Genomic DNA, 14,640 nt, shown 5'->3' with positions numbered 1-14,640 from the left:
TGGAATATGTGAAAATTGTGGTGGAGATGACAATATGAATGTACTAATGAAATAAATCCTAGACATATTAAAAAAGTCTTCTTCCTGAATCAACCCATCTTCTTTAACACTCTTATGAAATCAGCTTTCAAAACCTTATCAACAACATTTGGAAAGTAACGAGAAAGTAACTTTGATGTACTGTTAGGATCATGATCAAAATCCATACACTCACTACACTTAAAATCAATAATTACCAAAAATTCTCTAAGCCAAAATGCATTTCTTTACCATTTATGTCAAACACAAACATGTCATCCCGATTGTTAGATAAATGATGAACAAGACTTCTAATAATCTGAGGTTGGACTTTCAATTGGGATAAGTCTAATAGATAATCAAAAGGAGACTCTTTAAACAAATGAACGCTGTCAATTTTTTCAAGTAGCTTTGTTATATCAACAAAAACGTTGACATTAACGTAAGAACACCAACGCGATTGTTTCTTCTTGATCTAAAAATATATTAAAAATCAATAAATTATAATAGTCATAAAATGCAAAATTTATAATATAAACAAAGAAATATTTGCATCAAACAGTACATTACTAGAAAACGACCGTAAAAACATACCTTTGGTGGTACTTGTGTTGCATTTTTCCTTTTATTATTAATCAACCTATCCCATTTTTTACTTAAACCCTTCATACCTTTGCTCACCGAACCCCATCAACATTCTAGGGCAGAATTTTTTTTAATTAATGTTACAAATCTTTCTAATAAGAACAAGATTCAACACTTGCATGTCACAAAAAATAGAAATTTAATCAAATAAATAAATACCTTTAAATCCTGATCATTATTTACTCTTAATCTTTTAGAGAGGGGGATTTCATCCTTAAAATCGATGTCATGTGGATAATGATCTTCTAGCAATTTTTCCTTGCCCTTCGATTTTGTATCATCCCCATAATCATTTTTTTGTTGAACGTTGGTGAAGAATTTATAACAATACACTCATTAGTTCTACCAAATTGTCTTGAACAACTGATCGGCGGGCTATCAACGACTACCACAGATTTGTTAAGGTGTGGAGTCTTTTCCATCGAACAATGGTAAATTTTTTAGTTAGTTGGATTGTGAATCGTTTCTGTGAAGAAGATTAAAGGTTAAGAAAAATAGAAGAAGAATATGGAAGAGATAACCCTTTTGATTGCCTAAAATATTTTCAAGATTTCTTGAAACTATAACTCCACATTGATAAGTACACCGCCTTTCTTGGTAATAAAACAACTTTATAAAAAAGGAATAAACTAATTATGATCCCAAAAAGGTCCACTAAGCCTAAAAAAGGGGAAAAAAAATTCATGAAATGTGTGTATTTGAAACTGTTTAGGAGAGAGAATATTTGATAATTATTAATATCCTAATTATACTCCATATAAAAGGCACGAAATACTAATAGTATGAGAGAGAAAAATCTGTGAAACAAAATTAAATTAAATACAAAAATTAAATGTTTTGTTGTGTATGTAGTTTAAAAACTTAGTTTGTAATTAAATATAAGTATATTGATATTTTGTTAATAAAAGTCTTAAGTAGTATATTTTTGTAATTTTCACTTTTTGGTTAAGTTAACGGATGCACATAAACATGTGGATCCACCTCTGAACCTTCTACCCTAACATGCACCACCATATCGTCCTATCTAAAGTCAGTCCTTGATAAGAAGAAAAGCCAACTAAACATTGTAATGAATTATAAGACGATTATTTTTTCTTGTACGACCAATAAAAAATTGAATAATTCTTGCGAAGTTTGATGCTAGAACTGTTTTGTTAATGCGATAAAGCCAAACGACCCCTTAGGTTTTATCCCTTTTGTCTAGGTCCTTATAATAGTTTGCATAAGCAATAGAATTGATCCCAAGCCGCCAAGAAAGCAAATTAAGGCGATTTAGAAATTACTTACATACATACTAAAATATAAAATAAAAAAGAAATTTTTTTTACTTACTAAAATTTCCATTTTTGTACCCAAACAAAAACTTCTCTTTAGCCCCCACAGTCGATATGCTCTTGTTATCCACACAAAAGAAAAATCTTTGTATATACAGGCGCTATATTAATTACCATCTAAAGGCAAATCTGAGGTACCTATGCATTAACAAGCCTCAGTTGATATAATCTCAAGCTCAGCCCACCATAGAGGAGAGAGTCTTGGGGTTGCCCCATCTGGTCCAATATCTGTTATCTCTCTCAATCTGGAAGAAACCTCTCTCATTGTCGGTCTTCGTCTTGGCTCAGGATGTACACACATTTTAATCACAACAGCTATTCTCTCTAGCTGCTCTACTTGGAAAGAATTTAAATTTGGATCAACCATTTCTCTCAGGGATTCTCCTCCCCTAAGATAGTCTGATGCCCAGTCGTCAAGAGAGCTACTGTTTGCTGAGTAAGGGAGCCTACCAGTCATCATCTCAAACAGAATGACACCAAAGCTGTAAACATTACTTTCTGGACTCGACACCATTTCAGCTGCATCTGTCTCATTCCAGAACCCAAAATCCGATATTTTGGCTGCAGAGTCTTCTGTGAGGTATACGGCAGAGGAGGTCAGGTTTTTATGAGGTAACGATGGCGACAAATTGTGCATGTGCTCAAGGCAGTATGCCATTCCCATTGTTATCCTCATTCGCATCTTCCAGTCCAAGTGTTCAGCTTCCCTTACTGCAAAAACACTACAATTAGAGATCTTTTCGGTCATAATAGAGTACATAAGAATAGTTGTTTACCACAGGGAAAGCTAAACATAAATTGTTGAAAGAGCATGTAAAGTGAAATACCAAAGATGTCTTGTACAGGTATGAACATTCTGTCCAGAATCAATGATTCTTCGAGTTAATAAGCGAGATAATTTGAAGTACAATGGTCAAACATCTTATGAGGCTAAAGTGAAAATGGTTACTTCTCAAATTACAGACAAATTATCGACACGAGACCAAAGACACGTCCGTATACATCATACTCGAGGTAGAGAAAAAACTTATTCACACCTGGTGTTTACACCACCCAATGAATACATAAGATGTGTTTTCACACCCACTAGTATCATTGAACCAAAATTAATTAATACACATTCTCACGTCAACTTATCACTTAACAATGGTAAATTAATATGGTTCGTGTAAACACCAAATGCAGGTATGTTTTTACCTGCTATATAAAAGTATAGCCTAGTGCAGTTCAATCAAGCAGATGTAGATGAGTTGGGTAACAATATTGAGTAAATCACAACAGATACACCATTAGAATCAGAAACTTACTGTGCAGATGTTCAAAGAGGGTCCCATTAGGAGCATACTCAAAAACCATCATTCTGGTAAATGGATCCTCTTCTTCACAAAACCCAAGGAGGCTGACAAAGTTCTTGTGATTGACCTTTGACAATGTATCGATCTGGTAAAAGGAGGAGAAAAGCATTTAGCAACTCACATATTGGAAAAAATGAGATGTAAAATTCCAACTGGAAAACCTAAATCACCTTTTTCCTAAAATGGGCTTCCATATCTTTTGACCAATCCTTAGTAGATGCCACTGTACGAGATATCACAGCTATCTCAACTCCACTGGATAATGTGCCCTTATATAGTGTGCAAACAGATGAGGAACCGATCACATTGCTGAAATCTTCACAGGCTGACTCAAGTTCTGATCTCTTAAGCTTTGGCACACCTGTTCACAGTAAGAATGATAAAACTCAGCTCTCTATCTAAGACTATTTGCTCATATTGATAAACAAAAGTTTCGAGATATCAAGAAGAAAAAGGGAAAAGGGAAAAGATCATTAACAATTAGAAAAGAAGCTTGTAACAAGCTCATAATGGGAGCGAAAAGGTCCATTTAAGCTTCTCCCATTTGGGTGATACTTTTAAGGCAAAATTTTGGTTTTACAGCTACATATGTTCATATAAGCTTCTATTTTATGGATCTGATTTTTAAGACAACTATTTTGGTTCTACAAATAGAAATACTATTCATTCATCGAAAGATAGAAAATTACCAGTAATGAATGCTCTCTGCAACTGTCCACTCAATCCAGTGGCCCAAGGCTTTACAACAGCCATTTTGTTGCTTCGAAAGACGATTGTGCCAGTTATCAATATTATTAGTAGAACGGAACCTCCTACAGCTGCAGACAATATTAAAACTCGATGATTACTTCGTCTGGCATCTTCAACTCTACTGCTGTTCTCTGCAGGACTGGGAAGTGAAGATGGAGAAGGAGAGGATCTTGGTGAATGAGCCATATGAGGTTTCTGCAGTAATTGCCGGTGTAGGAGACGGGGAAAGAGAAGGACTCGGTGATGGAGATGGTGATGATGAAGGTGCGCTGTTCTCAACAGCAACTTTAGGACGGTCTAGAAGTCGGAAGACTGGCAGAAATTGCTTCTGGAAGTTATTCAGGACAGAAAAAGATGATACTCTTAGTAATTTTCTTCCAGCTACATTTCCAAGTGCTTCAGTAGTCCTACAAATAATTTAAATTTCATGATAACTATGTAAGTTGTTACCATAGAAGTATATACCCATAAAAGAAGCTAGTGCAAAGCTTGATTGAAAATGAGGAATATTATCACAAGATGAAAAGAAAAGATTAGTAGTGTCTTTTCAGAAATATCAGAAAATTAACTGAACATTGTTTGTGCAAACATGAATCAAAATGTGCTTAACCATCACCTATCAGGCCATTAAGGGAAACAAGAGACGTTCAATGTGAAGGGCAACCATAAGAAAACTAAAAGACAACTAGAAGACAGGGAAAATTGATGGGACTTCTAAACGTCTTCGCAAGCATCAGGGAGGTCAAAAGGACTAGCAATGAATTGCTACAGATGCATACTTATTCCAGGAATATGTATTCCAATAACTGAATCTAATGATTTAAGTCATTTTACTATTACTATGTTGGACATTTAAAGTTACAAATACACATGATTGCTCTTAAAATATACATTTCATTTGATTGAAAGATGTTTACCTTAATATCAATCTCCCATTGGGAAGTGACAAAGGTTGGGCTCTCGTAGCGTGGTTGTTATTTTCTTGGACTTCTGGGACCATTTCAAGTCTATCGGTTCCAGGAAATATGCTGCTAAACAGCTCATTGTTGTCTGATAAGCTGCATTAGTGTAACTCTGTAAGTAAGGGAACAAGGAGGTAAAATTAGAAAATGACACCACCTCTGTTTGAACTCACATTATTTCCAGAGAGGGATTATTGCAAAGCTCGGAAGGCAGCGGCTGGCTAAAGTTATTAGATCCCAGGTCCAGAATCTCCAATTCTTTTAGCTTTGCAATCTCATCAGGTATGAACCCAGTAAAGGAATTGTTATGTAAAATTCTGTAAAGAAGTCTCCAGTGAGTTGCGAATTATCTTAAAGAAAAAGACTTAAATTAAGAGTTTGTAATGACAGTGACTAGGAAAATGAAGATATCTAGTTTAAATGTGCACATACATAAACTTCAAGTGAACCAAGCGCGCGAGATCAGGAGCTAGGGTACCACATATATGGAGATCTTTCAAGTCCCTGTGAGTAGATAAAAAACACAGATTAGAACATCAGTATCATGGATAATTTTTACAATAGCCAATTCAACTTAGACACTATGCTACTTACCGACTTGAAAATTATATTTATGATAATAAATGGAGATAATTGTGTATGAAAATTATTGCATTTACGAAAATGAATACAGTAAAATGCGTTTCTAAAGTTAGCTAGGGATGAATATATTCTAGCTATGATATAATTACCCGTTTCACAAAATTCGACTGCCAGTTAATTCATAGAAATATAGAATCATGTATCAGGTCAAGAAACAAAGAGATCATGTTATACATGTAGATCTAATTATCTAGTTTACATTTATTTGAGAAAGATAAATAAACTGGAGAAAGTTGACATCGAAGGTAGTATGTGAAATTTGCCTCCTTTTATTTGATCTCTGATAATATTTATATCTTTGTTACTATATCTAACGCCATGTTTGCCCTTTCTAGAGGAGGGCGGGTTTTCCAAATCTCTCCCTTCCATTAGACCCACGGTCAGATGCTTCATCATTCTGAATTTAGACATCAACTTATTTACATCCATTCTCAAGGCTATGTTTAATTATCTTGATCACAACATATCATAAGATTGTGCTTAGCCTCTCAAAATATTGAGTAATAAAAATCAAATTTTAAAATAGCTCCCTCTTTACAAGAACACAATTAGCTACACTCCAGGTACAAAACACCAAAAGATGTTCATTACACTAAAGCTTCAACAGGAATTGGTGCCAAAAGCTTCTCATTTATTCATACCCCTTCTGGAATCACCGCCAACTCATGGAATAAAAGTTTCAGAATTCAATCAGAGACCAAATTTAGAATCATCTATATAAGCCAACCAGATCAAAATTGAAAAAGAAGACTTCTGCAGAACCAAATAACAAGAGAAAAGAGCAATTTTTAGTACTTACAGAGACACAACATTCCCATTAACGCACCCAACTCCTAACCAAGTACATGGATTTTCCACTCCATCACCATCTTTCCAATTCAACAAAGCCCCAAATGGATCACTCTCCACTCTCTCCCTGAATCTTAACAGTGCCAAACCTGCAGCAATAAAGACTAAAACTTTAAGCAAAATAACAAATTTTTTATTGCCATTTCTAACAAAGTAAGTCTTAAATAGCAAATAATAACAAGAAGAAGAGTAATACCCTCATCATTGAGAGACCAACAGAAACACAATTCCTGATGCACCAAACACAAGAACAGCACAATAACCAACAACAAGCTATTCTCACTGAATTTCCATTGCCAATTCATTTCACACAAAACATAAACAAACCCACTAGTATATCTTATACCCAAAACTGAAAAACAATCGCTAAAATTCACAATTAATTAAAAGTCCACCGCTTCAAACTTCAAACTCGTCAAAAACCAAAACCCAGAAATTGAATAAATCCAGTAAATAAAATAGTAGAAGAAAGAGGGAAAAACAAATAGGAGACTGAGTTTGTTCGAAAAACGCGTAAAAAACAAACAAAACCAAGCAAACAAAAACTGGAAGCTCTTTTTTGACTTTATTCACTTTAGGCAAAAATGGTATTGTCTTCTTCGCCAATAGAAAAACAAGGAGAAGAAAGGTTTACTGTGAAAAACGTGAATTTTTTCTTTTTGTGAGTTTCAGATAGAATTTTCAATACAAGTTGCCTACTTCTTCTATTCAAAATAACTGTGACGTAGAAAAATGGTTGAGACTTGAGAGAGAGATTGAAAGATTCACAAAGTTTGATGACTGAGTAAAAGCTAACGACATATCATCAGAATATGACAAAGCCCTTTGTTATAATCTTCACTTGTTTATTCAAGGACTTTACTTGGAAACTTCATTTGGTACCCTAGCCTACGTTCATGACTTTTTAAAAAAAATAATATTTCTCTCAAAATCTCTTTAAGCCTAATGTTTTCATCTGCTAATGGTGACATTAATTATTTTATAAATATTTGGTTGTTGGGAACTGATTAACATGTTAGGAGAATGAGTTTCTAGCAAAGTAACATATGTACAAGTACAACCAAATAGGGTTATTTCACTAGTCCTACGCTTAATTAGAGTACATCTTTCATATGAGTCTTGTTGTAGTGCACGATTTGAATTTAGTTGGAACTCCAATAAGTAGCTTCTCATTAACAAGTTTTTATTTGGGAAATTTACAAAAATCCTATCTGTTTAGGAACTAAATATTTGTATACACTCTAGTTTGTAATATTACAAATTTTATCAAATTTTAGTGCATTCATACACATCCAGATACATATATCTGGGGATACGTGGGGTTAAAATTAAGTGTAATTTGTTCTAGATATACTACATCCAAGAAGATTCGCATGTACTTGGGATACATAGACAAATCTTGCTCACCACTTTCCTATGTATTTGGTATTCCAGATACATGTGTATCACACCATATACATATAGATACATGTATTAATTGTGATCTAATGTGATGCACATGTATTTGGGATATATAACTATCTCGCTCGTCTCTCTTCATATTTTAATGTATTTGATAGCAAAAATACTAGATATATTTTTCTTAATATATAATATAAAACTCTTAATTAATAGTAAGATATGTAATTATTTAAAACTATTGATATATGTATCAAGGAGAAAGTGATTTCTATTATTTTATCACATTTTAAAATAATTTTACATGCAGATTTTGATAAGTCGGCTAGAAATTTTTGGATATCAAATATAATTAAACTAAAACGGAAAAAAAGAATGAATGTTTTTTTTTTACTTGAAAAAAATATTTTAAGAGAAACAGGTGATTCCCAAGCTTTGCTAGATCTTGATTGATATTTGAGGAAAATTATAAGGTAAGCAATATTCATTTTCATTAGTGACAAGTAGTTGACACAACCAATCGAGGAAGGTCTGCAATCTAATTAAATAGGTACATCGAAAATTGCTTATGAATTTCAGTACTAATACGGTGAAAGGTGTACTTCAAATTTTAACTTTATGATTCTGAATTTTGTAACAATGATTTCCAAATGTCATTAACTAAATTCTAAACTTAATATAGGTACATATCTAATAAACTTCTTAATACAAATATACTATTTAAACAAAAGTTGCTGAGTTCGACTGAACACGTACCCAGACTTCTAGCTGATCCGCCCCTAAATACTGTGATCATACAAACTATATTTCAACATCAGCAACAAATTCCTCCCTACCCCACCCCCACCCACCCCACCCAAAAAAAAACACACAAAGAAGACCAAGACCAATTCAAATGAAAATGATAGAATCACCCAAATCTGAAAAGTATAAGTGTGCGTGTGGCTGTATGTCTCTCTCAATGTATGTATATATATCCTTTCACAATTGTGTGACTAAGCTTTACCAAAGAAAAATTGGGAGTTTGTAACACTTGTTGTTAGGAAATGTTTGTCTCATTCTCTTTTTCTTTATAACTCTTGTTGCTATGTGGGTGAAATAAATGAAATTTATATATATACTATAATTTTTAAATTAGGGAACTTACATAAATCCCATTAATTTAAAAACTAATTACTTAGATATACTTTAGTTTGTAATATTATGTATATTATCAAATTTTGGTGCCTCCAGATACATCCAAATACATGTATCTCAGTTACATGAGATCAAAATTATGTGTAATGTGTTCTAGATACATTGTATCCAAGTGGATTCGCATGTATCTGGGATACGTAAAAAATCCCCTTCACCTCCCTCGCCCCTCTCCCATATATCTGGTATCCCAGATACATGTCGCATCAAATGCATACATATACATGTATCTAGTATGTATCTAGTGTGATTCACATGTATCTGGGATACATGTGAATCACGCTCGCCTCCTTCCCCAATTTCGCTCACCTCTCTTCCTATTTTTGTGTATCTGATAGCAAAAATACAAGTATCTAAGTGTATTTTCTTCAATATATGGTAGGAAACTCTTAACTTGTGGTAAGATACTTAATATTTTGAAAGTATAGGTAATAATAATATATATGGTAGTGAAGTATGTCTAATTATGTAGTTTTCCTTTCAGATATGTTAAGTTGTTAATTATTGTGATCTATAACATTATTTTTAAATACATATGTTACTCCCTCTAGCCCAATTTATGTGATATTGATAGAATTTTGAGTCATCCAATTTTTTTAAATGCCTTATAATTCTAAGTTGTTAATTATTGTGATTTATATTACTTTTTACGTCATTTAATTTCCAGATAATATATGTTACTTTCTCTCTATATATGCGCACTTATATAATTTAGAGAGTCAATCATATACTTTTATGTCTTTTATATATTTTAAGCTGTTAGTTATTGTGATTTATAGTACCTTTTACGCAAGTTTCACATAATATATGCTACTTCCTCTTTTCCAATTTACGTGGTACTAATAGAATTTTGAGAGTCAATCAAATTTTCATATATCTTTTAAATATTTTAGTTGTTAATTATTGCGATTTATAATACTTTTACATAATTTTTAAATAATATAAATTACTCTCTTTGCCCTAATTTATGTGACACAAATAGAATTTCAAGATTTAATTAATTATAAAAAAAATATTTTAAGTTGTTAATTATTGTGATTTATAGTACTTTTCACGTCGTTTTTAAATAATTCATGTTACTTCTTATGCTTTAATTTATGTCGCACTGATAAAATTTCAAGAGAAAGTATGTCTTTTAATTATTTTCATTTGTTAATTATCATAATTTATAATATCTTTTACGCGATTTTTAAATATACAAAAAAACTTTTTTAAAAAGACAAACAAATCAAATCGGATAAACAAAAAAAATACCAATATATATATATATATGAGAAATTTTTGGGTATAATCATCTGCTAACTGAAATTTTACGAATCCATTTTCATGCCTAAAATTCATAAATAAAGGAAAAATCATTCTCTAAGGTTTTTTTTATCATTCTCATATTTAATATTATATTAATACTTGGGTAAATAATATTTCCTTCATTTAAAATTTGTTTGTCTAATTTTAATCTCGTGCAAAATTTAAAAGAGAAAGAAAATTTATGAATCTTATAAAAGGATATGTAAAATGTATCAAAATGTCTTAACGGAGTCTTGAACATGTGGAAAGTTAAATTATTACTTTTTACATGATAAAATCGTTACTTCTATGTAATAGCTTACAAAGGAGAGATAACTCATACTAGACAAATCTGATTCAACGAACTCGATCCATAAGGTAAATTCCTTGCTTTCGCGAGAGACTATCCAGATTAACAGTGGTCTTATTGCTGATTATGGCCATGCTCTTTTATTGTCTTTAAAATAAAAATTAAGAAACCAGCAAGTAGTGGACGGTCCACCCAAGTAGTCAGCATCGGAAATAAATAATAGAGGGCCATCATTAATTGTTTGTTGTTAAATAATGCAGCCTTTATTTGGTGTATTATTCAACAATATAGACAAAAAAAAACAAACCATACATATGCATAATTCATTCCTTGCCGGGCCTTCAAATTTTCGTTGCTACTAACAAGGATCGTGGTGCAATGATAAGTGTTCATTCGTCTTTAATCAAATATTTTAGGTTTGAGTCTCCCTAACTGCGAAGTCGCATTTGTTAATAGCTTTTTAATCCAAATGTGGGACTTTCCAATCTTCCCTTCTATTTTCAGGAAAAAAAATTGAGATTATGGGAAGTGTTGTTTATTTCATATTATTAATTATTAAAGATAAAATACCTTTGTACTTGCATTTTCCTATTCAAAAGCAATGAGTTCAAATTCATTAACTTAATACATGAATTATCATTTGTTTATAATGACCATGCATCTTTTGATACCTTTCGTTAACTACACGATCAAAGACCTTTTTTATACTCTTCTTTTTTGTTTGGTCAAATGTTGCTCTAAAGCAATCATTTGAAGAAAATGCACTTGAGCTAGGTATTAAAAATCTAATCATTAGAAAAATGCCAAACATTACGCATAATCACGCTTCTCATCCGATCTCCAAGGAGGCAAATGACATCATTGATTTCCTTTTATTTTGCCAAGCTTTTAAGGGGTAAGTGTTTTTTCTTTTTAAAGAGTGTATATTTCAAAAAATTGAAGTGCTTGGCCCATTCCTTACTTGATCACAAATTATCTATTTTCGAACAAGGTCAAGCTATTAAATGAAGGTTGGTAGTCTCAAATCTCTGCTGTATTATCTCTTTTTTCATTTGTTACCTTTTTGGTCCAACAGAAATAAGCCGAGTTTTAATGTGTGTACCAGTTAAAAAACAATCAAAGCGAAGGAAAAAACAATACGTGCATGCACACTTTTCAAGATTCACTAAATATTAGGTTTACTTCATTGATTCTTCATGGTTCTCATTACTCTAGTTGTGTGTTTGGTTACTCATACTTGTATGTGTGAGATTAGATACTTTAATACACATCAGAATTTTGAACATGATAATCTTACATAGAGATCATTAGGGGTACATACCTGATGTGGAATACATCATCACAAAGAGAAGCGGAAGCGTTAGTCGTAAATTGGTTTCTACCTCCTTGCCCTAGCCTGCTACCACAATCTTCAGCGATGAAATTAATGTAGAGAATATGTGGTAACCCTAATGGGTGGAGGGAGGACCAATTTATAGAGGTTAAGACTTAATCTGGTACATCCATCAAATAACCAATGTACGGACGAGATCTATTATTCATTAAATATTATTTATGGTATTACTTGGGTCATAAGTAAACTTGGGCCATAAGTGAGAAATAATTCTTACATTCTCCCAATGACCATATAACATTAATATTTCATAAACATTAGTTGCGCATACAATAAATCTCTTCTATAATGTCCATCATACATACCACAATATAACAAACTACTAATGCGAGTTATGACGGTTGTACATAAATTTGAAGCTACATAATTCCTTCCATATCCTACTACATTAGCAACTTATCATACTAGTTCATAAGCTATAAAATATATAACATTACGGTCCACAATAATGTTTCATAGAGACTTATCTTGTAATATCTCAAAACAATAATGTATACACCATTATGAGAAACAAGAAATTCATTAATGTATATCAGAAACACATAATTGAGCTTAGAGTGTAAAGACATCATAAATGTATCAATCATAAGTACAACTAAGACCCATTCTTTGAACATGTTCTTTAAATGTCTTTGGTTGTAAGCCCTTTGTTAATGGATCTGCAATCATGAGATCAGTTCTAATATTTTCAAGTAACACTCTTTGTTTCTGAATTTCTTCCTTGATAGTAAAGTACTTTAATTCCATATGTTTGATACATTTGGAGTACTTATCGTTCTTGGAGAAGAATATTGTTGTAGTATTAACACAATAAATTTTCAGCGGCTTGGTAAGGGTGTTGACAACCCCAAGTCCTGAAATGAAGTTCCGCAACCATAATGCATGAATTGTGGCTGCATAACATGCCACAAACTTTCTTATAGCTTTTCAGTGATCAATTCCACGGTTACTTTGATATCTTCCTAGTATTCCGACCGCAAAACTCATATCCAGTCTTGTGCAAGTTTGAACATACATCAAACTTCCAACAATAGAAGATAAGGAATTGTTTCCATTTATTTTCATTCTACATCATTCTTTGGGCATTGCAGGAGATTAAATTTGTCCCCTTTTTGAATAGGAATTATTCCTGCTGAATAATTGTTCATGTTAAATCTCTCTAGAACTCTTTCGATATAGCTTTTTTTGAGACAGTCCCAATAATCCTTGTGATCTATCACGAAATATTTATATCCCTATCACATAGGATGCCTTACCCATATCTTTCACTTTAAAGTTCATAGAGAGGAAATCTTTCGTCTCACGCAATATGCCTAAATCATTAACATCAAGTGAAATGTCATCAACATACAGGACTAAAAAAAATATAAACTTACTCCCACTGATCTTTTGGTACATACACTGATCAACGATAATCTCCTTAAATCTAAAAGATGTTATGGTATCATTAAACTTTATATACCATTGTCATGAGGCTTGTTTGAGTCCATATATTGAATTCTTTAGCTTACACAATATTTGATCTTTTCCTTTAATTTCAAAACCCTCTGGTTGGTCCATATAAACATCCTCCTCGAGGTCTCCATTAAGAAAGACAGTGTTCACATCCATTTGATGTAACTCTAAATCATAATGAGCTACCAACGTCAAAATAATTCTTAATAAGTCTTTCTTTGAGACTGGTGAAAAGGTCTCTTTATAATCAATGTCTCTTTTTTTAGTGTATCCCTTGGCAACATGTCTGGCTTTATATCGTTCAATATTACCATTAGAATCATGTTTGGTCTTGAAGACCCATGTACACCTGACTCTTATATAACTTTATGGTAATTGAACGAGATTCCAAACTTTGTTGTATTCCATGGATTTTAACTCTTTATTCATGACATCAATCTATAAATGAAACCAGATCTTTATTAATTTCAATGCCAAATTTGACTCTTGCAAATAAACCACATAATCATCTTAAATTGATGATTTTTTTTCTCTTAAAGATTTTCTTAATGGCACTGTTTGTGTTTCATTTGCGTCAGATATTTGTGAGTTAGTTCCTTCTTAAAGTGTTTCACCCAAAATGTTGTTTAACATTATTAAAGTATTCTTCAACAAGAGGAACAACATTTGTTATTGGTGCGGAAATAGGTACATTCATGGGCAATGAAATATTTAACCTTACCTCATTAATTTCCACACTCTGTCGTTCAACGCTCCCACTAACTTCACCATTTTCAATGAATTTTATATTATCGATTTCAACAATTCTCGAACTATGATTTGGACAGTAAAATTTATACCCTTTAGATTTCTCTGGATAACCAATAAAGTAACCACTTTCCGTTTGAGAATCTAATTTCTTTTCATGTGGATTATAACTCTAGCTTCCGCTTGACAACCCCAAACATGCAGGTGTCTTAAATTAGGCTTCCTTCCAGTCCATAGTTCAAAGGGGTCTTTGAAACTGTCTTACTAAGAATCCTGTTTAATAAATATATAACAGCTTTAA

At 32.4% G+C, this 14,640-nt stretch overlaps 1 protein-coding gene across 1 annotated transcript; it reads right to left on the bottom strand.

The window, feature by feature from the left end:
* Nucleotides 1–2,006: 2,006 nt before the first annotated feature.
* On the bottom strand, nucleotides 2,007–7,311 carry LOC125819692 (inactive receptor-like serine/threonine-protein kinase At2g40270). The gene is given in 10 exon segments (XM_049499193.1): nucleotides 2,007–2,708; nucleotides 3,305–3,437; nucleotides 3,523–3,713; nucleotides 4,042–4,297; nucleotides 4,299–4,509; nucleotides 5,020–5,160; nucleotides 5,238–5,381; nucleotides 5,497–5,568; nucleotides 6,506–6,644; nucleotides 6,752–7,311. Coding segments are annotated over 10 exon segments (1,962 nt in total). The 5' UTR covers nucleotides 6,861–7,311; the 3' UTR covers nucleotides 2,007–2,142.
* Nucleotides 7,312–14,640: the final 7,329 nt, after the last annotated feature.

This window comes from Solanum verrucosum, unplaced genomic scaffold, assembly GCF_900185275.1.
Source record: "Solanum verrucosum unplaced genomic scaffold, falcon-dt-bn FXZP01001199.1, whole genome shotgun sequence".
NCBI lineage: Eukaryota > Viridiplantae > Streptophyta > Magnoliopsida > Solanales > Solanaceae > Solanum > Solanum verrucosum.
Note: the sequence above shows the minus strand (reverse complement) of the source record. Positions and strands in the feature narration are given on the sequence as shown.